This window comes from Melanotaenia boesemani, chromosome 1, assembly GCF_017639745.1.
Source record: "Melanotaenia boesemani isolate fMelBoe1 chromosome 1, fMelBoe1.pri, whole genome shotgun sequence".
NCBI lineage: Eukaryota > Metazoa > Chordata > Actinopteri > Atheriniformes > Melanotaeniidae > Melanotaenia > Melanotaenia boesemani.
This window is the reverse complement of record NC_055682.1, coordinates 32,626,009-32,652,420: the sequence shown is the minus strand read 5'-3', so window position 1 is coordinate 32,652,420 and position 26,412 is coordinate 32,626,009. Positions and strand designations below refer to the sequence as shown.

The 26,412-nt window shown below is 38.0% G+C and overlaps 1 protein-coding gene across 3 annotated transcripts in view; it reads left to right on the top strand.

Moving 5' to 3' along the window:
* The window catches only part of LOC121644104 (carbohydrate sulfotransferase 8-like), a 197,514-nt gene extending 173,191 nt beyond the window's left edge, over positions 1-24,323 (top strand). For 2 of the 3 annotated variants that reach the window (XM_041991829.1, XM_041991821.1), the window contains 2 exons: positions 17,943-17,980; positions 20,121-24,323. In XM_041991829.1, coding sequence (XP_041847763.1) covers positions 17,943-17,980; positions 20,121-21,293 — 1,211 coding nt within the window. In that variant the 3' untranslated portion in view covers positions 21,294-24,323. Of the gene's footprint in view, positions 1-2,772; positions 2,796-17,942; positions 17,981-20,120 lie in introns of those variants that run through there. The other variant, XM_041991837.1, reaches the window with a different exon arrangement.
* The last annotated feature ends 2,089 nt before the right edge of the window (positions 24,324-26,412 follow it).

The window sequence follows — 26,412 nt, the reverse complement described above, 5'->3', positions numbered from 1 at the left end:
GCTGCAGAATTCACTTATTTCTTTTTTTCATTTGGAACAATTAAATCAGACAAGCAGCCTCTTCTCAATCTGATTATTTCTTTTCTATCTGGAGAATTTAATCTTCAACTCCCTTTTTACAGGGAGAAACCTTAGTTTCAACCCTTTGTGGTCTGCCACAGATGTGCTTTGTAGGGAAATTGGGTGAATGAAACTACATCAGAGGATTAAGTTGGTGGATTAGGCTACCTCTTTGGTTCTTCTTAGTTTGAATTCACTGAACAGATCCCACAGTCACTGTGCTCTCAGCCGTTGTCACTCTCATTATGTTCGGAAACAGGTGTATGCCTAAGGTTGGGAGAAACGTGATATGTAATGATGTGAGATACGGATTCATAATGTAACAAAGGATAAAGAGTAAGAGCTGCATAGAATATGAAGTGCAAGCCATGTCCACACGGACATATTTCAGAAAAAAATTATGGCTTTCTTAATGGTCCTACTGTGTATGTAATCAATTAAAAATTGCATAACTCCTACTTTTCTCTACTTTTTTACTTTTCTCCGCTCATCATATTAGCAATTACATTTCATGCTTTTTAGATTAATTTTCCATTTCACATGACATTCTTATTTTTTTTCTTTTTGTAGCACACAGGTTTTAGCAAACCAGGTAACTGTTACCTGGCTTTTTAAAACCAAACAGCAGATACAGTCAGCAACTTACAGGTGAACGTACAGGCATGGTCCTACCTACCACTGAAGACATCGAGGTCTGGACCTCCAGTACTTTTCTACTGTGTATGTAATGAAATTCATAAAATATGTACTTTTGAGCTACTTGGTTTTCTGAGAAGACTAATTAGTAGTTATGCACGAATTGATACTCTATTCTAGATCTGATTCTCATATTAATAATTTTTCATTAACATAAACACAGTGGAAAATAACTAAACTATCAGGATAGGTTGGAACTACTTCTTCTTCCGCCTACCATTGTTGTCATATACAAAAAAACGGCACAGTGTAGCGTCGCAGCTGAACACTGCTCACTCACGGCTCAGTGATCACTCAGTCTGAATTGCAGTGACGTGTGGCGTTATTTCAGCTTCACAAACAACAACATGCTATGTGATGTGTGTGGGAAGACCACAAACCCACCTTAAACATATGAGAATCAATCATAACTCAAAGCAGAGGTGCTGAGAATATAATGAGGTGATCTGAAGAGGAGGAGAGGAGGAGAAAATGTGTTGCTAGGGTGGAGATAGACATCACTCTGGAGTCCTTTGGTGTTAAAGGCAGGTACTCTCCAGGTACAGAGGAAGAAAATGTGAAGCTTTCAGATATGTGTAGCCGTCACTGAATTTTGGAGAAGTGATTTACATCTGTCTGCTAGGTTTAGGAGAGCAGGAGCTTCCCACAGTCTTTTAACTACAGCATCCCATCTAGATCAAATGTGCAGTGATAAATATGGTTATGATAGAAATAATGAAATGAGTAAATGACACAATACAAAGCTGCATGAGTTCAGCTTGGAGTCTATGAGTCAATCTTTTAACAAGCCTTCAGTCAGATAAGCTGGTCTGTAGAGTAGATCATTACATAGACCAGGTGTTATTAAAATATTCAGTACTGGGAATCAAACAGCTATTGTGAGATAAAAAAAAAAAGAAAAATAAAAGACTGAAAAATATTCAATAGATGATACAGATAATAACACTATTCAGTCTTAATTGGTTAATTCTGGTTTATATGATGGTTTATATAACATTATAGTAGCTCTACACTGAATGTTAATTCAGTTCAATGTAGGCTACTGACAACAGAGAGATTTGTTTTATTATTGTAGATAAAGACAAACTAAGAAAGGTTTAAATAACTTCACTATAAATGTTTTTGATACACTTTGGAGAGATAGGTGAATAGAGAGGAAGAGAGGAGAAGAAGAGGGCAGAATAGATGGTCTCTTGAGATGTGTAGGCAATAATAGATGGACCAGTACATCTAAAACCCTGGCTACGGATGACGTTTATTGAGTCCAATGGATTAATCAAATCTTTGTTTGCATAAAACTTGTGGAAAAGAAAAGAGCTTTTCTCCTTTAGCTTAACATAGCCAGTCTAGCATGTCGGGGTGCTCGGGTTCTTCCTACTGAATACCCATTTCAAATTGTCACTCAACTTGTCACTGAAAATAAATAATGACCACTGATTTTAGAATAAAATGAGGCCAAAGTAATTCCTCCCAAATGGACACAGTGGACAAAAGTCCTGGAATAACTTACAATCTCACACAAAAATCCCTCACTCCTTTTTATTCATGTTTTACTTTGTCTTCTTGTTAGTTTCTTTGTTTACTTTCTCTCTTTTTTGTGTCATTACCTTTGTCCCAACTATTTCTTCTCTGTCCCTTTCACCTCACTCCTTTTTTTTCTTACTTTTCTTCTCTTTCAATCCAGCATATTTGTCTAATTATCTCTATTATTTCTCACTGTATTGATTTCAGTCCCTCAGTCTTCTTGTTTTCCCCCATCATTTCATTTTCTTCTTTTTTCTCTCTCTTCAGAAAAATATGTTTGCCTCTGCATCCTCATTTACACACAAACACACACACACATATGTACTGATGCAAATATACTCCTCTATTTTTGTCCATCTTCTCTGGATCTCTAGATCTGTACCAGTCCACCAGTTCTGGCCTCCTCAGAGAACACAGCTGAGCAGAGAGAAGAAAAAGCAACGCCATAGCCCCCGGCTCCCTTAGCTTTCATACCAAACACACACACTGTCATATACTCACACCACTGGCTAAATGTGAGGTTTCACATGAGCACATGAGTGTTTCCAATCTCAACTGGGTTTTAGTTCTCACGAGAACATTTCTTGTTAAATCAGTTTTTCCCTACAGCTAGTTATTTCAGCACAGGTGTAACTAATGACCTTAATTACAGCTTTGCTTAATTAAGTGTCTCAGTAAACAGTCATTGTCAATGTTGTTGATTTAACCAGTCCTTATTGACTATTACATGTTAAAATGTCAGCCATGAAGACAACTTTCAGAGACTGGTGTTTGAAGTCGGGGTCAGTGTTTCTTTCTTTTCTTTTCTCTCTCCTTTCTTATTTATATATATTTATATGAATGTAAATGTCTGTTTTTATACACTCCTAAAGCTCTTAAGATCAAAAGGAAAACTTATTTCTCCAACAGTTTCTCCAAAACCTTATTTCTCAAAAAAACCTGAAACAAAACGTGTCATACAAGGCCTTAGCACCAGGGGCAGGCAAGGACACTGACTGGGAAAAGGGTGACATGCAAATAAGAAGTGGCCGCTTTAAAAAACTTTTTGGGAAATAATTAACTGTTAATAGTGGTCCTGTCATATAAAAAGTAATGCAATATTTTTTAAAACACTCTGATGTTTTTATGATTATCCTGCAAGCCTTTAGTCACTACTATACTAACACTTGAAATACTATATTGATGATAAGAAAAAAAACAGCTTTGATCTCAGTAAGAAGGCTTATCATGTTAATTCAGAATGTCAGGTCAATTAAGCTGGCATGGTTGTCACATCTTGAAGCATTGAGACTTTTTCCGTCTTCATAAAATGTACATAGGCTGGACAAACAAATATGATTACCCATGTAAGCTCAATATTAAATACTGCCTTATAAAAATGAGTGTGGTTGTATCCATGTAGAAATAAGGATAAAATTCCTGGCACGGTGACACCGACATGGTGTGATTGCCTGCAGCCAGATGTGCAGCTGATTTCAGCTGTGCCTTCACCTGCTGGTGCGGTTCAAGATTACCAAATGCATTTTTTAATTTTGCTCTTTAATTTACTGCCACGTTTTATAGAGCTACTTAGACTTCAAAGCATGGCCTGTGCTCCCCAGACCACTGCTTTGCTTCCGTCTTTGCCCAGCACAATAAAAAAGTGAGTTGATTTAAACATCTTTCTGAATTGTCTCCACAAAGAGATTATTCTTTCTTTTCAAACTCACTGTGCTCAACATAGACCCCGTTCTGCAACAATAATCATGACCCACAACCAAGGGCAAACAAGACTAATTCTAACCCCAAGAAATGTATATGTGGAAAGTGTTATTGGTGTAATATACACAGGTGCAGCTGGACACAAACAACATTCTTATGCACCTCTTAGTAAATTACACTCAAACATGAATGCAGCCACTCACACATGGCAGCAGCGACAGTGGGTGGTCCCCGGTGAGGCAGAAACACACTAATGGATAATGACAGGGTTTGACAGCAGGAGAGTGAGCTGAGTCACTCTGGGCGTGCAGGCGATGAATAAAAGAATGGGAGTGCTGTCTGAATATCCCTCACTGACTGGATTTCCTTTGATACCATGCTATTCCTGCCAGTCTCCCTTGGTAATCCTGCTCATTACACTGCGCTGCCCCTCTATTCTGAGACTGGCAGCAGCAGCCAGTATGAGAGCAGAACAAGCAGGATAAAAAAGTCATTCTCATGAGCAAGCCAGCACTGTTATACAGGCTCCACACAGCAGTTGTATCCTCCTGTCTTCCTCTTGATATCTCAGCTGTCATTGTCCTACTGTCATTGGCACACAAACACAAGTTCTGATCAATAAACATCTTAGCATTTCAAACAGTATAAAAGCACCAGAGCTGCTAAAGATTATGTAAAGAGAGTGTTTCTCCCTCCTGAAAGAGACTCTTGCTCTATTGCTCATGTGTCATCTACTAATAGGACGTGTAGCTCTTTTTTACACTGGAGTCCATGGCTGTGCAGTTCAGTGAAAGGATCCAATTAAAAACTTATGAGATACATGCCAATCTTACCATCTTATTGCATCTTACAGACAAGTCTTGCTGTTTCACTTCTATTTGCTGATGTAAAATTGTCTCTGAAACATCCCATTCTGTGTGGATGCATCTGTTAAGATAAATCCAATCAAAACCATCAGCTGGCCCCCCGCTCTGGCCGTTGGTTTGTTGTCTAGCTGACAGCAGATTAGTCTGTTCTCACAGAATCCCAAATACAAAGAGCTCTGGTGTCTAGTTTGTCTGATTAACCCACTTCTTCTTTAGCAAGACAACTTGTGAAATCTATTCCAGGGATCTCAAACTTGTCGTTTTTCCTCCAATTCCAGCTGGACATATTAAAAGTTGGGCTTTCTTTGTCGGTGTCACATAGACACATAAATGCTATTCCAATTATTCTGCACCCGCTCTGCTTGCTGTCAAATTACCAGCGCTGGGAGCAGAGCATGGCTCTCACTGCACCTCACTGGTATTTTCCCTGACAGGGAGAAGAAAGGATCCTGAGATAGCAGAATGAGGGAGAGCTCAGGGCTCAATGAGCATTTTAAATGCTAAAGCCAGCAAGTCAGACAGACTCAGGCTCAGACCAGGAAAGCACTGTGACATCAGAGATGTTATGCTATGGAAGGTTTTCAGCTGATTTTCAGACCAGTACTATAGGTTAACCTGACCACCCATTTCATATACAAAAATGGGACAAATATCCTTGCAAAGTGAATTCATGCTCTCTTAGTGCTTTATTTGGTTACGTTTTGCTGTCAAACGCTGTGTGTAGAACTTGAGAAGTTGATAACAGGGAGGTCTAATTTGGATACCTGCAGTGTTAAAGCGCACAGTAGAAAACATTCTGAAATACTAGTCATCTGAGATGTTTTTGTGTCAGAGAAAAATTCCTAAAGTTTCTTAATTATCAAGAGAAGCAAGGTTTTGCTGAATTTTGCAAGAAAACATGCCCTGTGTGGGGAAAAAAAAAGCATTTTACAAAAGATTTTAGTCAAATGGTCAAATGAATCAACATTCTCCCATCCAGCATTGCTGCTTTTATTCTTAGTGTGCTCTACTACAACAGCAGCTGTGGGCTGGTAATCAGCTGCATGGGAGCTTCAGTGAAAAACAAAAGACAAAAACTTGTTTCTTAAATGACACCTCAGCTCCGAAGACCTTGGGGCAACAGCCACCTGATGTGTGTGCCAGTTATTTCTGGCATGAAGGAGTGTCAGTCATTGTGACACCCTTTTGCAGCATTTGCACGCACACGTGCACACACACACACACACAATCTCATTAGCACAGAACTGTAGAGGGGTTGAGTGGTGCTCTGTTCAGAAGTTCACATGAACTTCACTGCCTGTCAGAGCTCAACCACACAAAACCCTGTGGGACTACAGGTTTCTGTAAAAGCAAGAAAAAAGTCTCTAATAATGAAAGTTTTTCTTCGTCATTATTTCAGACTGAATACATTGAAGAATCTTCCATAGAAAAAGAAGTTATGATACAAGTCATGCTGCTGTGCTGTTCTGTTTACTGTTAGGTGCTTTTTTTATTGTTATTCTGGTTATTTTAAATAGTAGATGGAGAGCAAGTCATCCATACTAATTATAAGTGGGGGTTTGGAGGTCAAAAGTGATGCACAGGTGAGTCAAATGGAGGAAAGAAGAGAGATAAGAGTGTTTGGAGGATGGAGTATGGGAGCAGCATCTGGAGGGTGAAAGAATGATAATGGAGGTGATGTAGAAGGAAACAAAGCGGAGACCAGAAGGCAAAACAGGAAAATGCTTAAGGCAATGAAGACTGGAACAGTCCTGTTTAGGGGTGGCTGAAGTTACAAAGGTGAGCTGGAAAGCACGGTAACATAGCTTCAAGGCCACTCACAGAAAAATCAGATTATTTGGAGGCATGAACCCAGCAGATCCTATTATTTCTGTTCCTATTATTCCCAACTCATACCAAGAGCTTTGCACATGACAGCTAATCAATCCAAGCTATTTACATGTCAGTTTTACAACCACAATTGGCTTTTTCTCTGACGTTTTGTTGAAGGGGAAGGTTGAATGTTACAGTTCATACAAGTTTAAGAATCCTGTGATTTCTTCCCATTACTGCTTGTTGACCAGAATTCTGGGTTTTGTATGATGACCTGCACTGATGAAGCACAGTCACAAATAAATAAGTCGTTGCTAAGTCACATGGGAGGTAGGACAGCAAATTCATACTTTAACATTTTCCAGCCCCCTGAAACGTCATTTTTCTATGCCTGTTGTAATATTTATAGTTACATGTCTAACAAAACTAATTTGATTTTGTGTAAATAAAGCTAAAGATTTTTAAGGATAAGATCAAACATTAGCAATGATCTTTTGTTTAATGACCTTCGATGACTGTTTAAGAAACAATCATCTGTAATGCTGAATACGGATGAAAAAAAAAAAAGATTTAAAGGAAATGTTTAACTACTACATGATTGGTGATGATATGCAGGAGATGTACATTTCTGGGCCCAGTTAATATGACTCTGTGCATAGCTTCCAGGTATCATGCTTGATTTTTGTTTTCTTTCTAAAGCCTGTTTTTGTTTTGTTTTGTTTTTAACTTTACAGTCAACTTAACATTAATTTATTGTCTTTTTTTTAAGTTTGGTTCCTTTGTGGATTTTTGTTTCTTGCTCCACGCCTGGTCTGAGTTCTGCTGCTTACACCACTGTTTCCACTATTCACACCTGTTAACAATGAGACATTATTATCCTACTATGTTTCAGGATTCAACAACTTTATCCCCGAAGGGCAGTTCATTTTACAGTCTGCCAGATAACATAAAAAACAATCAAACATAAACATTCAGGCAGTCTTTCCGTCGCAATCAATCACCCTTTTTGTTTTACCTCAGCTTGTTACTGTTGGAGAATGGAAAGTTAGAAAGTTAAAAAAAAATGCTTAGCTCTTGACATTAAAATTGTTTTGAGCCTTGACTAGTAAGCTTTCTTCCCAAATGGATTAAGGGTTTTCTAAACAGTCCAAAAACACAACTTCTATTTACTACCTAAAGTTATTAGTTGGGGCTTCCAAGCCTTCATCGAACACAGACCACATGAAGTTTAAAATCCTGATGAGCTATTAATAAAGGAACTAAGACAATGAAGACATGAAACCAAGAAGTATATGAACCAAGGTAACAACTGATTGCAAACAGGTGTCAATGGTGGGAACAGAACAGCGAGCTTAACAGCAGAACTCAAAACAGGTGTGGAGCAACAGGTAAAGGCAAAAGCGATAGAAATGCACAAGGGAAAAATTAAACAGGAAATTAATGCAAAGCTAACTGAAATGTTTAAAGGAAGAAAATTTTAGGATTAAACAAAGCTAATGGCATAAGATAAGTAACATTCGTGTTAAATTACTTTCAATATTACATACCTGAGATATCCACTGCAGAGACCAGAAATCTTACCAACATGTACATTTGCTTGTTAACATGAAATATAACAGTTGTAGTAACAATAGGAATTCATAATACATCCTAAATCAATTAAACCATTATCACTAAGTGCCACTCAATAAATATAGTTTTAGTATCATTTACAAAGGAATCCAAGATGTATTTCAGTGATTCCTGTTGAGTACATTCAGCCGTCCTTTTACTTATCTATGTAATGGACTAATGCAAACTGTAGGTTTAGGATGAATGCTGAAGCTGCAGATCTACCAGTGTGCCAAGGCGCTTCCTTAACCATTCACTTAGTATTCAGCCACGGTCCCTGTGCTTTACTCACATGTCTGGGCTCATCAGTCCCAGCTGTAATCAGTAGTGGTCTGACAGGAAAACAAGGGGTGTGTAGGGGAACGTGAAGCTAACTCAAATGAGAGACCAGCGTAAACAGTGACAGGGCCAATTTCAGTTCCCAATCTCACCGCAAATGGAGGTGAACAGGGTAGCACGGAGCCTTAACGAAGACATAGCAGCATCTGATCACAGCACCTCGGCTCACCACCAGTGTACCAACAGGTCATGATAAAAGGATTTAGTTCTCAGTTTAATCTAGATGAAATGAAAAAAGAACAAAAATTGAGGAAAAAGACACAATAGAAGTCATCAAAAAATTCATCAATCCTTTGTAAAGCTTGAGCACAAAGCTTAGAATGTCTTTGTGAAAAGAAAACTAAAATGAAATACAGGTCTGGGGGTTCATCATTATCATCTGAATTCTTTTATTTGTCTGAGGCTGTGGTCAAATCCACTAACCTCTCTTCAATAAAAGCCACCAGCTTGCTCTCAAATTAATGAAAAAATGCCAGTTAATGAAAACTGGATGATAAGATTTTACTGTCAGCCAGTTCCAGCCAAATCCAGAGAATAGGATCTTTTCTGTTGCTATAACCTTTAGCATATTATATTACCACATAAAGATTTTTTTAAATTGACATTCGTATGTTAGATATTGTGACTTTGGGCTATAATATTTAACAGATGTGCCCAAACCAGCTGAATATGCCAGTTTTAAAACCTTTTTTGGAGTCCTCATTCACTGTGTATTTATGTATTTGAATGTAACATGTGGCAGGGATAAGGGAAATAAATAAAGCTTTTGCTGATGCAAGTCCTCCAGTACATGATTGTCCTATATAAGCAGCAGGAAGGAAAGGAGAAAAAGGTGGCGATAGAGTTAGCAGTCACTGTTATAACTGTGGGTGTTCTGCATGTGAGGGCAAAGGAGGTTACCCCAAACAAGCGTGACTGTGGCGGTAATCAGACAAACAGCCGTACATCAAATTTGCTGAGCTTGGGGAGAAATCAAATGATTTCTTATCACCTGGCATATGATGCAGTATCACTGGAAGATTTGTGGCTTTACGTACTTTAAAGATAAGCTGTCACTGACAGCATTTGTTGGGGTTGAGCCTGTATACTGGCTGCAAATGACCCATATATTCCACTTTCTTGGAACATCAGAAACAGAAAGAAAAGAAAAAGCTCTTAATTATTTTTTTTATCAGCCACACCGCACACAGTAATTTAGAATTCAGTAATGTGTTGGTGTGTCATAATTAAGTTTTTAACACTGTGATAGCCCACTGAGCTTAATTTGGTTGAAACAATGGTTAAAAGGTGCTGAATGGTATATAAACATCAAGTCAAAAACTGAGCTAACTTTTGTGTTGAAAAATACTTAAACCTCTAAGCTTATTTGAAGACATTAATTAGCAGTGTAAACAGGACATTCCTATCTGACAGGCAGCTACTCCACCATCATTGTCTGTGGAGAATTTCAAACTGTTATTCCTACAGTGTGCAAACTAATTGTAAGTTTTTTTTTAACATTTCATCTGCTATTGAGATGTGAGTTTGAAAAAAGATCTCTATACAAAAGAAAACTGTCTTTTAAAGAAGCATTATTGAAATCTGGAAGATTTTCTCAGAGAAGCCCCCTAACAACGGTTAATTCAGCATCCATCGTGCATCCTACTTGTACTAAGCTCTCTCCAGCCAGTAAAAGCCAGCCTGATGTTGACTCTTGTCCTATCTCTTGCTGTCTCTTTCTCTCTTTCTTGCTTCCTCTTATAATGTCCTTTTTTTGTTTATTTGAATCAGCCATGGTGCATGTTCAAAATGCTCAGTGTGCTGATATCCATTTCCTGACATGTGATCCAGTGTTTAAAGAAAACTTAGCTGTAGCATGAAACAGCATCCTGGAAGCAACAGTTGTGATGTGCGGTTTTGTAACCATGGGACACTGCAAGGCAATAACCGCTCCAGAAATGTGCATAATAAATATCATTGTGCCATCACAATGAGTCAGAAGCACAAGGTTTTAAGGTCAGAAGGTTAGAAAGTTGTACTTGAACTCACAAATGAACAAGGTAATTTTGTATTTTAACATGTTATAACTTCAATTAGACTTCTCTTCCAATCCAAATTGCAGAATGGGTTCTTTCTTCATACCTTTATTTCAGCCCATACCTGTTTCATAAAAATACAGGAGCACTAGCAGTGAGGCTTTTAATCAACCGTTCATACTTTTAACTATGAGACATATATATTGCAGCTTTCTTTTTGGCAATTTCATCGGTTAGCTGTTTGTTCATCTAGCATCAAAACTACTAAAGTTGTTCACATGATCACTTGAGAGAACATATTCATCAAATGTTGTCACTGTGGCCTGCATCAGCAAATAGCCGATTTACAAGAGGGCAATCAGGAAATATGAGCATTTTTTCAATGTCAACACCACAAATCAAATTATTTTAGAACAAAATATAACATTATGATCTCAGATGGGTTTTTTTCTGGAGTTTAAGTATGACTTATAGACCTCAGTTGAGCTTCTGAAATATTTAGAGCTGTTTCTGTGATATGTAAATGAAGTAATAAGGACTGATGTGCTCAGACGAAAAGTGGTCTAAATTTAGCTGGAGATGTCTATGTTTAAATAATGAACCCAGGCAGGAAATAGTGATCCTTGAGATTAAAAATCTCTTTTCCAAGAGTGTTCTGAATGAGTTAGACACCAACTTAGGTCAGCAAAAAAAACAAAGCAACACATTTTACAGTGTATATAACATACTATGCACATGTAAGTACAACTTGACCCAACATTGAAATCCTGTCTAGTGCTCACTGGGCTCACATAAAGGTGAACTATAGTTTGAAGATACAGTGCTGCATACCATAAACAGTAAGCAGAGATGTCCTTAAGTTTAGAGGAACGAATTGAATTTTGAGGGAGGCTCACACATTTATGCTATTCTATTCTTTTGCAAACATTTCATTCAAAAAATATGTCATTGTCAAATGATCTTCAGTACATCCATCCAAGCTTTTGTTAGCCCTGCTGCTTTCTTCGCAGTATGTCAGTCTTCTCTTTCTCTTTGAAAAACTGATCAGCACTCAAGCTATGCATACATGTGAACATGACCCTCCTTTCTTGTCAAATATCTGAATTCTCTTAGTTTGCTAATTGTGCATGTGCAAGTTCCAGGACTGCACACTGCAGAGAGTTTTCCAAAATATCCCATTACTGTGTGTCTTCCTGTACCCAACACACTTCCCATTGACATTGGCAAATAAATCCACAAAGGTAGTGCTGCAGTGGGTGCACTCTGTGCCTTTACATGCAGAACTCTGCAGCTAAATAAGATATGTGCCAATTAAAGCTTCTAGCACCTTGTCTCAGCTCAGATAATTCACTTAACCCTGAGCTTGCAGCTGACAGGTAGCATTTGTTTACACATCCCTCATCTTGCAAGCTGCCAGGCCCTCTCCTCTATATGGTATTAAAACAAGTCGCCTCCCACCACATCCCCGCACACATCGCTCTGACTCTCTGTTTCCATGGAAATCTGCCCTGAGAGGTCTGTGCATCTCCCAACCTTGAAAGTACCCCAAGTAGACTGTTAGACTGTTAGACTGTTAGAATAGATTGTTGTCAAAATGAATTGGCATAACAGTAATCCGTGCCCCATTTGATCCCACCCATGTCAGCTTCTTACAAACTTCCAAGTCCATTGTCTTCCCCCCTGATGTGTGCCATGCCCAAGTTGCCAAGATTAGAAAAGAAATGTAAAGTAGAAGAGAAAAAGAAACACAAGACTGAAGGAAATTAAAAGGAGCCAGATTTTTCAGCTACCTACATCCTTGCGCCTCAAAGGCAGCTTCTTTTTATCATTAAATGCTACACAAATTTTTGGCTCCATATAAAAGGTTTCATTTGTACAGCACCGTACAGTCTATTTAGTGTGTATGTGTATTTTAAAATCAAGTATTTTGAACTATTCACACTGTTCAAAGTTATGAAAAGCATATCATGACAGCTTTTTAAACATGTTCATACAGTCATACTCAGGCGTGATGATCAAAGTGATAATACAGAAGCTGAGAAGCAGTTCTACTTCTGAGCAAAGTGCTGTTAAAATAGTGCAAAGGTGGTAGTGAAGCACCATGGCTTCACATCATATAGCCTTCTGCTGAGCACACATTATATTTCATTGGATGTTGATGTATTCTTTGTGTGCTTAGCCTTTGCTCCTCAGCAGACAATTATGAGCCAAACCATCTGTTATTTATGGCGTGTGGAAGGCACAGTGATTTAATGTGGCGGGGTGTTGGAGGAAGTGTCCTCTTTTCATTGGAATTTTGACTAATGAAAGAGTATGTCTCTGGTGATTTACATGCAGTCCCAGGAGCAGACCTTGAAAGGAAGTCAGAGGTGGAGCCCACATTTGGCTTTAAGAACATCATGTAATTCATTTATTTCACTTGCCTCAGTAAATACAAAAAGAAGTGCACTTATCAGATTATAATGGGATTTAGGATGGTGATGTATTACATACTTCAAAATGCCACACAATTGTTCATTTTATTCAAAAGCTGCAATTTAGCTTTAGTTTGGCAAAACTAAACATCATCTTATTGGCATCATCAGAATTCTCACATTGCTCTCCATCTTGTATAATTTTTTTCACCTTACTCATCTCAGGCTCTTGTAAATACATCATGAAGTCATAGAATTAACACCTTCATTTATCTACTTTAAAGGGGTGAAGTCATTATGGCACTACTGCAGCAACAAAGATACAAGTTAAATGGAAAATTAGTCATCTCCATAAAGCTTAACACTTTGATTATCCTGTACTTGAAATAAACAGGACACAATAAATATGTATAACATATACAAAGAAACAGAGACATAAAAAGGAACATAAAGTCTGTCCCCATGTAAAATATAGCCATAAAATATCTTCATCATGTGACCAGTAAAAGATACACTTTAGTGTCGCAGTGAGAGAAGCTGGGGATTCCAGTTTCTGAGCCTCCAATTCAATTATCACTGAAGGTAAGAAATTTTGGACACACCAACCTGTGTTGCAAGAAGAAATATATAATCTGTTCACAGCAAAATGTCCCTAAATTAGTTATAATATGGGTTTGTCAAAAAATGAATCACTTTATTTTTTGGACGTGAAAAGATTTTCTCATAATAGCAAATCTACCGAGGTCTACCACCCTGCAATGCAGTTTCCTGAGCTTGTAAAACTCGAATTTCTGCTTATAAATTTGGTTTTCCGCTCAGTCTCAGCTCTCATGCATTTTCAGCAGAAAGTATGCAAGTAAATTTAAATAATGAGAACTCGTTCTGCAGTAGAATTACCATTGTGATGGCTGTATTATTTATCATGTGCAATATTTTTTTATTGTTCATGATGGTGATGATGCATAAACATGTACTTAAAAGTGGAATAGTTTGCTGAAGCGGAGCAATGTTATACATTTAACTTACAGTAGATCGTATATTATATGCTTCGTGTTTTATGAAACATCTTCATCTGAACGCTATAGATGTCAAATCAATGTAGCAAAGAAAAAAGTAGTATTTTCCTCTGTAATGTAGTGGAAAAGGACTGTTATGCAGTAAAAAAGAAAACTCCCTATAAATAGCCCTGAAAAAGTACTTCAAAAAGTGAGGTGTCTTAGTAGCAAGCAGTTAAGATGTCATCTGTGAAACACAAGGCTTTAGTCTTGCCAAGATGGTTTTTTAACCATCTTCCTTGTTTCCTGCATCATTCTGTAACAGCACATAAGAAATTCAAGTACAACTAGTAGTAAGAAGAAATATGCTTTCAATGACTGAGTGTTTGGTGTGCCTTTCTATTCAACTACTTGTTATTGTTATATTCAGCAGTTCAGGTTATTGTCAGACATGTCAAAATTATTTGAAAGAGCATCATGCCTCTGAGTACAGGAAATCACATGGGTTTTTCTTTGTGAGCTCATTTTGCTTCATGCACTACATATTTTCAGTGGTTGAACCAAGAATTGATTTATTCTGGGTCAAACTTGTACTTTTTGTGTTGCAAACAATGACTAAAAACCTTCCAAGCTCCATTTCAAAACCTATTCCTTTGATGATTATACACACAAATGTTAGATGGTTGGTGTTTAGTCTTTGGAGAGACTCTTCAAGCACATCTTTAATCTCAAATCACTGATTGCGCACCCATCACCTTCTCCTCCCCAGCAGCTGCTCTCTCTTGCCCTGTCCGGGAGGAATTCAGCTCCAGCTGAAACATCGTTTTATCTCTTACCACAACAAGTTAAAACATCAATGGACCACAGCTCAAAGCCTAATACCTTCACTCTAAAGCGTTTTTCCTCTGATAAACCACACTAGCACGCCTTTGCTTCGTATTTCCACAAAGAGTCAAGTGGAGGAGGATCGGTTGTGCAGAGTGCAGGTGTGGGTGGTTTGCTGGGAGAGAAGGGAGTGCAGCTGGTTTGGGTCACAGCGGCTCAGTGTGCTGAATGACTAATGAAAGGTTTATGGTGGCGCAGTAAGACTGCCTAATCTGAATAGTGGGCTGGAAGAGGACACGCCTTGTCTGGTGTCTAGCTCCCTCCTGGACTGTCTCTGGTTAAAAACAAGGATTTAACAAGTTCTCCCAGAGCACAGGAGCCACAAGCCTTCACTTAACAAGCTCGTTATTTCACATTGTTTTTGTCCTTTGCTCCTCTTCGGCGGCAGTGGCAGGAAAAAAGATTATGTTTGATGTATGTCTCTGTTAGTGAGCTGTGCAAGGCTGTTTAAGAGAGACGGTTGATAATGGATGTGCTAATGATGCGGCCTTTGCTTATGTGGATCCTTGTAGCAAAGCTGGGCTGTGCATGAATATTCAGAGGCTTTGTCTCGGTAAGAAAAGTGGCTGCTCAAGGTTATTTTAGAGGACAACAAAGGACACAACTCAAAAGCTCATTCTGCTTTCCAATCAGCCGTAATTATCAGCAAAAATTATAGAAAAAATATCAAAGCAAAACTTAATAGTCGCCCTCTTTTGATCTGAGCTGAAAGGAGTATGTTTTATATGTGGATTTGTTTACTGGAACTCAAAGAGCAGAGCAACCACAATCTGATTTTCAAAATCTGGAGGTGAAAACAAATTGCAGGGCATGTATCCTTCACCCATGTAGCAGCTCTACATACAAAAACAACAAATCTAGAAACATAAAACCCCAAGAGCCTCTCGAACAACTCCAAAATAATACCAAACATTCACTCTGACATCATTTAGTATAACTTAAAGAAATGGAAGAAAAATTGGGGGCTTCTTGTGTACTGACTACATCTGTATGTGGAATTACTTGGACAAATTTTCTGTATCTCACACAAAGAAGCTTCCCTCTTAACAATTTATCACCATTTCACTGCACAGCAGCAAAAATCAATAGCATAGTTATACTGAGTAGAATTGAGTGAGTGTGAAATTGCAATCAAACAGAAACTATTAGCTTCAACCAAATGGATACTACAGAGATAAATGATGTTTACAAATCCCCCTGAAATTTAGTTTACATACTTATATTACTTGTTTCATTTATACTGTGTCATGGAAAAATGTTCCTCTCAAGAAATGTAATTTTGGCTCCCTACATGGAACAGAATTGCTTTTTTAAGAGCCAAAATTCACTCTTAGGAACAGATTTCAAGCTATGATTCATCAATATCTCATCAAAACCTGTCAGATTAATTTTCGAACCAGCTTTAACAACACACCTTTGCAACAGTTGTGAACAGAACGACTGTGTCCTTTATACCCTGTTGGGTTTCAGTCTAATTTAGCCTGGTTGCCTTTAATCTCTTCCTGTTGATCAAGTCTTTCTTTTTCATAGAACAAAGAATACATCTAAGATTAAATCTAAAAGAAACTAAGTTAATGTCAGTCTACAGCATTTAATATTATACTTGGCTTGTTGGTTTGTAAAGAATAAAGGTAAAGGAAAAGTTCGACAGTATTGACATTAGCAGTCATGACAAACTTGTTATAGGGGGCCAGACACAGCACCTTTCAGAAGGAACCAATTAAACCTTTGGAGATTTCAATTACCGCTTTGATGGGGTGTTCAAGATCGATAACCAAGCATGTGTCTTGACAAGTTGTCCGGGGCTAGAAGGGGCTTGCACTGCTTGATCAGTTTAGACCCAACAAAGGAGTGTTGTTGTGTTTAGATGTTTCCGTGGCAATAGTACAGTATCAGTGTAGTGATGAATATTCATGCCTTCCATGTGTGACAACGTAGCTTGAAATCAAAAATACACATCCTACTTGTACTATCATTAGGGTTAGGTGATTAAATAATATGCCAGCATCCAGACAAGACCAGAAAATGTCACAGGCCACCTCCTTAGACCCTCCCTCCCCCCTTTGTTTCCTTCTGCCTCTTCCCCCGGTGTCTCATTCTGAAGAATAAAGACAGAGATTCAACACGCAGAGCCACACAGCAACACAGAGCTGTCCAGTGCATACTAATCTAACACAACGCTGCATCAGGGCAACATGTTTTATTCCCTCCCCACTGGGGCATATTGGAGTGTGAGTTAGGGCTCTGCACATCTCATCACTTAGGGTTGTGCCCTGCATCTACAGACCCCCCTCCCAAACTTTTCCCTCACGCAGGTTCCTATCACTTCCACCCTCAAATTGGAAGTGACAAGCCACTCAGGCAGAGGTGTCTTCGCTCCCCCCATCAGCAGCCATGCAGCGCCAGTCAGAGCTGTCAGCCTGATTATATATCAGCACGATGGGGGAACCTTAGGAAAGGAGACGTCCAGCTGGAGACAGACCACTAAACACATCGTCTGTCCTGCTGCCGCACATCTGCCAATACACATCCCACCTGTCCCCAAGGCTGCCACAAAACCAATTTATGTGTCTTCATCACTGAAAAATGCAACACGCTGCATGTTTCTGGTTTTCTGTTTCAGTCTCTTTTACAAATTACATCTTTTTGAAACTTTTTACTAGTTTATTGCTTCATGCACTTTCAATTAATTTTTTTTCCCCCCCTGATTTTCTTCTAGTTTTTCTTTCCCCAGTGTCTTATTCCCAGTGCTAACTCCGAGAAGCACAACTCATTTACCAACTTTTCATGCTTGTGGCAGCTCATTACACACATAGAGCTACCTGTCTGTCCCTCGATGGACTATAAGCAGTGTTGGTTTATCAGGGTTTAAAAGCAGATGTGGTTAGTAATAGGAAACCATAAATTATTGGATGCATCAGAGAGGCCTAACTCACTTTCACAAGAACAAAATACTTGTTTTTTTTTATTTTGTTCTTACTTAAGTACTGACTTTCTTGTTTCTTCTCTCTTTTTTACTTCCAGGCATGAAGCTTGGAAGCACTCTTCGGCAGTCCAGAGAGGTACATGTTTACTCCATTTCTCCCAAAACACAGACACACAGGTTGCTCCCACCTGTTATCTATTGAGAAAAAAAGAAAGAGAATGAATCTTGTACCTCTCGGTGAGTCTGATAACATCTGTGTCGAGAGACTGACCTCACTCAGCCACTTTAGTGAGTAAACGATCCCAGCTGAACAAAGCTAAATTCCTCAGGTTGTGAAGAACATATTGAGGATTTTTCCCACAACTGAAGTATTCTTCTGATGTTTTTGTCTAGTTTGCATTTAGTGTTCACAACTGTACAGGTGCAAGTATATGATCACAGAGAGCAAAAAAAAAAACATTTACTAAAGACAATAACCAAAAAGAATTATTATAGTCCTAATGGAAAAACTAAAACTTAAAAAAAAAAAAAAAAACTCATTTGGCAGCAGTGACCTCAAACAGTTTTTTCCATAGCTCTGGATCAAATCTGTACAGTTCTCCAGACGAAAGCTGGACCATTCCTCGTCAAATAACTACTTCAGCTCAACCAAATTGTTAGGATGTCACGTACGAACAGCTTTTGTCAGACAAAAAGGTGTTTTTTTTTTTTTTAAATGGGGAAAAAAGTTGTTTAAAGTCATTCAGAAGTTGCTTTACTTTGAAGTCTTAGTCCACCGCTGCATCATCGAACTTCTACCAAACTTCAGCTGGCAGACAGCCACACTAACAATATCTTGTAAGATACCTTGATAAACTTGGGAGTTCAGGTCCACAGACAGCAGCTGCCCCAAATTCTGATGATCACTCCAAAGCTCCTCTCCATTAGAATGATGCTCTAAAAGTTTCAGTACTGCCCCTTTTCCCCAAACAGTTTTGTTATGAGTCAGGATAGGTACTCAGACTCAGTGTTAACCAACCTGCTCCCTACATCTAGTAATTATTCTTTCAATGTCTCAATGATTTGTGCTTGTGCATCTGACATCACCCAGTCTAGATGCTTTTTTACAAAGAGAGTAACTTGCTAAATGAGGAAATCTGAACATCTGTTCTAAATGCAATTACCAAAATAATCTGGAAAGCATTCATGAACAAATGTCACATGAATTCATAAGAAGCTATTTAGTGTTTTCTTACCATTTTTTGCCACAATAATGAATACTTAATGGTTTTGCTGCTTTGTATCTACACAGCTTTATGTTTTAAGGTTTGTGTACATGATTTTAATCCTGTTACTCTTAAAAGAAAAAGATGAAATGAAAATTTTTTTAATTGTGCAATTACAAGTTAAAAGATTTAAATAAACAAACACAAAGAGTAATGTGCTACTTGAGAATTTGATCCCACACATAGCAAAATGTAAAAATTCAAACAGATGAAGAGAGAGAGAAGCAGGCAATCAAAAACAAAGTTTAATGTGTGTTAGTCTTTCATCTGTCCCCTGCTTTATATCTTCTGTGTGTTCATTAGCACCAGTGAGGCATTTACAACACTGAACGACATGTTTGGTGTACAGGTTTGGCCTCATCTTGCACGTTAAACAGATAAAGAGGAACCCCTTTTTTCTCTCTCTCCCTCTAAATGTCCTTGCAGATGAAAGAATGTGGCCTTTTAAGTCAGTACGGAGGGGCCCATGATTCATGATGGCCCTATCACCTTGTCCATTGTAAAATTAAAATTATACATCCAGTCCATTGGCTTTATGATGCCATTACAGTATTTAATTTAAATAAAATGTCAGAATGTGTGATGACTGTGGGCATCGTCTGATGGTAATCAGGCAGTAGATGATTCTAATTTAGATTCTCCATTATGTGTTTATAAGACATTTATATGGCACTACAGCTCAGTTTATTGATAGGTCATGGATGGCATCAGGCAGTCTGACATTTGCTTCTGAGAGCTAGACCTTTGTTTAAGTAGTGGTGAAACAGCACCATCAAGTGGCCACTTTGTGATTTTTTTTTTTTTTTTTTCTGTTTTGTTTTGTTTTGGGCTATTTTGTTGTTTTTTATTTGTTTGTTTGTTTGTTTGTTTTTGTTTGTTTGGTTGTTTTTTTTGTTTTTTGGGGTTTTTTGTAATGAAGCTAACTAACTCATTAGTTAAGTATGCTCACATTATTGCCTAAACATATTTTGGCTTTGTCAATTTCAGCTTTGTTTTATCTTTGTCTTACAGACTCTCTCTACGCAGGACCACGAGAGGCACAAATCTGACATTGATCAGGACCTCCGAGTTGCAGAAAGCATCCTGTCCAGCCCGATCCCTCCAATGCAGTTCCCACACTTTGAGAAAAGCCGACATAAGCCCACTAGTATGCCTCCAGAGCAGGATATTGGTTCCATTCAAGTCACAAAAAGACAACGCAAATTACTCAAAACAAATCCTCTGAACCTGCACAACAATGTTTCCTTATCCTCGCTCTCTGATTCCTCTGCTTTCTCTTCATCTTCATTTCCTTCTTTATCCTCATTTTCCTCTTCCAGTGCCTCTGGATCTGCTCCCCAAGAAAGCTGGACAAAGCTTTCCAGTATCCTACATGCACGTAAAAAGCTAATGAAGGACAACTGTGCTAAATACAAAAGCAACATCTCGAAGACTATCACACGTAATCATGTAAAATTTCTATATGTAGAGGACAAGTACAAGTTATTGTACTGCCAGGTGCCTAAGGCGGGCTGCTCAAACTGGAAGAGGACCCTGATGGTGCTGGCAGGCCAGGCCTCCAATGCTCAGAGCATTAAACATGACGCAGTCCACTTTGGAGGATACATAAAGACCCTTGATAGCTTTAACCAAACTCAAATCAAGCACCGTCTGGAAACATACAAAAAAGTCTTATTCGTCCGTGAGCCCTTTGAGAGAGTTGTGTCAGCTTTCAGAGACAAGTTTGAGAACCCCAACGAATACTACCACTCCGTCTTTGGGACAGCCATCATATCCAAATACAGGAAGAACCCATCAGTGAAGGCCCTGAAGACAGGCAGTGGGGTCATGTTTAAGGAATTCATCCAATACCTGTTAGATGTCCACCGACCCGTGGGGATGGACATCCACTGGGAGCAGGTAAACCAGCTCTGCCACCCTTGTCTCATAGACTATGACTTAATTGGCAAGTTTGAGAATATGGAGGAAGAGTCCAACTTTCTACTGCGACTGATTGGGGCACCATCCAGCTTCACGCTACCCAGTTTTAAAGACAGGAACCCAAGAGACAAGCGAACCTCTATGGAGATCACAGAAAAATACTTTTCACAGGTCAGCATGTTGGAGCGACAGCGAGTATATGACTTCTACTATATGGACTATATGATGTTTAATTACTCAAAGCCTTTTAAAGATTTATATTAATTGACTTCTGTCATGATGTTTGATTCAGTCCCATTCCACTACATCTACATCTCTACCATGAGAGTAATCTTAACATAAGTTCATCTGCTCACATATTCACATGGGCTTCTGGATCTAAGCAGAGATATTGAAGAGAAACTTTCTCTAAATTTGATATAAGATGTTTTCCTTTGCATTTAACCCAGATATAGTCAGTTTTAGATCAGTTTGAAAAGAATATTTTTTTCTTTTTGATTAGGTTTTTTTTTTTTTTGTAATCAAGGAAAATGCAAGGACATGCTGGAATTAAAATAAATAGAATCCACAATTCCCTCAAAATGTACTGTTGTTCAACAGGCTTTAAATTCTGCCTTCCTGCGAGTCAAGTAGAATCTGAGTTGTGTATCAAGGTTTCATAAAGAAGACCTTTTACACAAATTGCAGTCGCAGTTCTAAACTTGGAGGCATTTCTGTATACCAGAGCTCCTTGCGCCTACCTTTTAAATTTGCCAGCTGGTATTCATAGATAGTTATTTTTGCTCTTATTGACCTCATTTTGTTTTTTAAAAACAGCTTGTTTTATAATTTGAAAACTTTGATTTACTATCTGACTTACAGCAGGCTAGACATCAGCATACCTCTACGTATCAGTATACACTAATACAGATAGTTCATGTGAATGGCTTTACTAAATACAAAACATTACTAATTAAAAGTCTATAAATAGTATAAATCTTTAAGATGTGTCAAGTGCTGCCCACTCAGAAACTGTGTGCACTTATTGTAGCATTTTTATACTTCTAACATTGTCAGGTATACAGTAGGTTTGTGCTGTAGTCTAACACATACGTGTGCTGTGGGTTCTCCATCATTGGAGGTAAGTTTTTGGGCTGCTGAGTGCAGGTATACCCTGGTACTTGCAGGGCACAAAGTGTTGCTGTTTGTATCTGTTAATACCTTTTAGTGTTGCAGACTTCCCAGTCATTCAGTTTCTCTTGGAAGGAAAGAGGAACAACTCAATGGGCTAAAGAAAAAAAAAGAAAGAAAAAAAAGGATGTTTTAGACTTCATTTTGACCATGTTTTCTTCAAAATGCATCACTGGATGTTACATCTGGGATGAAGAAAAGACTGGACTGAAACGTCACCATCCACCACATTAAACAGCTCGTGAACATCTTTCACTTAAAGCTCTCACCCTGACAACGGCTCCTCTGTATGTTTCACGTTTATTCTACACCACTGTACAGGCTTCTTCTCTGACTCTACTGTGTAGAATTGTATAATGGGCATTCAGATGGCTATATATTTTTCTATGTATTTCTAAAACATACATATATATAAATATATATATATATATAAATATATTTAGTGCTTCTTGGTGAAAGTATGTTTAACTCCTTTTTGATGTCATTTATCCCTTTCTCAGTAATACCAGTGTAGTGTTGCATCACTGAAGAGTTTATTTCCAAAACAAAATGTCCACCAGCAGAAATCCAGGGAAAGCAAACATCTAAGCATGAACAAAAAGGATGTAAAATAAATAATTTGGCTTAAAGAGTACAAGGATTTAGGTTTGATTAAATGACAGAAGTTTATAGGAAATTAAAACCTTCTTTAAATGAAAATGGATATATACAATTTTGGAAATTAGCTCTTAGATTACATTTCCCTGATGTGTTTGGACTCTTGATAGAATAATAGATTCTACATTGATTAGCATCATTCCACCTATGGCTAATTACATTTTTAGCTCATAACAATTTGTGTGTGTGTGTGTGTGCGCACATGTGTGTATGTGGTATTTAACAAGCTTTTTAAATGTTTTACAATCTTTCTTCTTGTGTCTTCTCTAAACAAAAAGTATAGGCACACACTGTTAGAGCACACCACAGCTACAGTATCCTGAGTGGAGCATCACTAGAGGACTGCTATATGTCCAATACACCATCAAATCATAACACTTATTTTGTTTTGTAATCCAGGTCAGTCCACATAGCAATGGACACTAAACACACATATTTGCATTTAATATGGCTTAAACAATCAGTTATTGTTCAATTTATTGATTGATTCCATTTAATTCTATCAATTAAACATTTCAGACACAGCTCATGCTTCAATATGAGATAAAAAGAAGCAAAAGCACTAATCAGACTAATGGTGTATTGTAAATCTTCAACCTGCTAACTATCTGAGTCAAGGCCAGGGTCTCTCCAAATGAAAGTTAGATTTATTTTCCTTTGGTCATCAATTACAGTGTACTGTACCCTTGTAGAACAACAGTTGAGTTGCTTAATATGGAAACTCTGAATAAATACTTAAACAAGATGCTTACTAACTTACTAAAAATATAACAAGTTTTTGTTTCTATGACACCAAAGTGGGATTTGATCTATTGTGATGATGGGGAGAAAAAAAAACTCCTGTAAAGTAGCAGTCACTATTCAGCTATGCTTGGCATTGAAAATGTTATTTATGTTGACAACATGATTTGTAAAGAAGTGTATTTGCCAATCTACAGTTAATCTACTGTATACACTCTATAATCAATTTATGGAGAATCTTGATAATTTTGCTGAATTATCCTTTCATGGTGATGGTAACTGTATGAACTTTTTGTGAGTATAAGGCTGGCTTTCGCAATTCCAAAAATCAAAGTCTTGTTTAGGTTGTGATTGGGTTAGGTTAGGTTTAGCTAAGCTCTGGCCAAAACAGTGTTATGATGTTGCATTTTGATGAGTATCTCTCTCTCTCTCTCGCTCTCTCTCTCTCTCTCTCTCTCTCTCTCTGTCTCTCACTACCTTCCAGCCAATAAAGCTTTCTTGATATGTTGGTGTCTGCAACAAATTTATCAAAAGCATAATTACAGTTAACAAGTGAATGTATAACTTACTGTTGGTGCAAAAGTGTAAAAAAAAAAAAAAAAAGGATGATCTTAAGCCCTTTGCCTTATTTTTCACTGCCAATCAAATGGTGTATTTCAGGAAGACATTTTTCAGGTGGTTATTTCTGGCTGACAAGTGTCTACTAATAAATTGTCTTTTAGCTTTTTCAATGTGTTTGTTTTCTTTATTGTTTAATGCATGTGTTGATCAGTGAGTGAGTATGGTCAAGAGCACTGGCCCACTCCAAGTTGTACCATGCATCTTGTCTTGTAGCTGCTGGGATAGGCTCCAAGGTTAATTCAGTACATAATAAAATTAAACGTGCAGTGACCAATAAAATATTTCGCTGAACTTTAAAATGCACAGATAACCTGTATAATGCTGATAAATGAGGATGAGGTAACAGAGCAAGAGATTATACAAGAGTCATCATCGCACTGACTTTTATTGACTTGAGAGAGTTCAGAGAAGAGACAGGACGCAAAACAAGTGATAATTAGCCTCTATTATGATGTGTCAAAGTGTGAAAGTATGCCAAAGTTCTGAAGTAGTTATCTCAAAGAATTCTGATATGCTGCACAGGAAAAATGTCTTTCACAAAGATGGCTACCAGACTAACTGGTCTTTTTTAGCTCTTCTCTTGCATCATTAGTGGTATTCTGTTGGAGTAATGTAAAGTACTCACCCCAACTGAATGGAAAATGAAATTAGCAAGCACAGAGTCCACAAATTGGACTATGCAGCCAGAAGATATCTTTGATGACTTTAACTTATTTCAGTGGATAACAGTTAGAAAATAGACTAATCAAAATCTGAAATATTGCACAGGAAGAAAATGCTAAATAAACATCAACAAAGCCGTGTTTTAACCCTCCATCTGCAACCTCGAACACTTTCTCAGGAATGGTAGTGCATAACTTTGTGGATTAATATTGTGATCAATAGTTTAGCCTTGAGTTTTCCAGGCATGTATAACCTGTCCAAAAGGTTTAAAACCCAGCTGCAAAATGTAATGTTCATTCTTAGATTTTATGATTAATCCACAGCAAGTAATCCATGAAAACAAGATTTTTTTTCACATTTTCATAACAACAAATATTGCTATCATTACTATGTTGCTAAGAGACCTTTATTTTGACCTGGAAATTATGATGAAGCCACTTCTTTTCAAACTTTTGACCAGTCATATAGCTTAAATAAATTGGTGGTCATGTTCAGTCAAGAGCAGCCAAAGATGAAAAAGTGACAAGAAAGTTGTCTGTCTAACAGGAACAAAAACTATGATTTTCAATATCTGGAGTAAAGCCAAGAGGACTTCATTCCAGTTTTTGATGCATGGTGGTGCCAAAATTGAGATGAGTTGGAGTTGGTTTTGTGAGGATGTTGGGTGAGTAGTAGCACAAATGACTGTAAAAAGCAAAAAATGCCTGGAGGGAAAAGTTTAATTATGTAAATAATTTCTGTGGTGCGTTGTCAATGCCAAAATCTTTTTTCCTGAAAGCCAAGACTCAAGAGAATGCTATGCAGATGAGAAAAGGCTTGGTCATTATTGATATGTGTGTTATTTCTACAAAGTACTAGTAGTAATAAATTGTGCTCTATTGTTGTGGTTGGCTTTTTTGGTGTTATCCCTGTTGATTCATTCATTTCACATAATTTCAGTCTTCATAATCTCTCCTGAAAAAAAGTCTGTATGCTGACTCTATTTAAATTGGTTCTACAAGCATTTTTCCACGGCACAGTGAGCTCCAAGAGAATTACCTGTTTGGTTGCTGCTGGGGTGAGGACGATGTCTGGCCTTGATGTGGTCTTGGCGACCACATCTGGGACCTTCAGCTGCTTCCCCAGGTCGACTTTCATCTCCCAATCACACATCATCACCAACAGTGAGGTATTTCAGGTTGCCACTGCATGCTTCTCCCCAGCTCTGATGAAAGTGATGGTGTTCCTAACTGGGTGAAGGCTCTTACTGTGGCTGATCCCATTGCAGATAACATCCACTATGGCCTTCAGAACCTGGTCGTCTCTCCAGCGGTAGCGCCCTTCACCCAGGGCTCTCAGACAGCAGCTGAGAACATGCTCTAGGGTTCCTCTTTTCTGGCAGAGGCGGCAAGCTGGTGTCTCTGTGATGGGGCAAAGAGGGTGTGTGACTTACTTTAATTAGTACATTATTTGTTTGTTTTAACGTCATGTTACTTTAATTAGTGTATGATTTATTTATATTTTTACTGCATGTTTTATCTTTTATGTGATA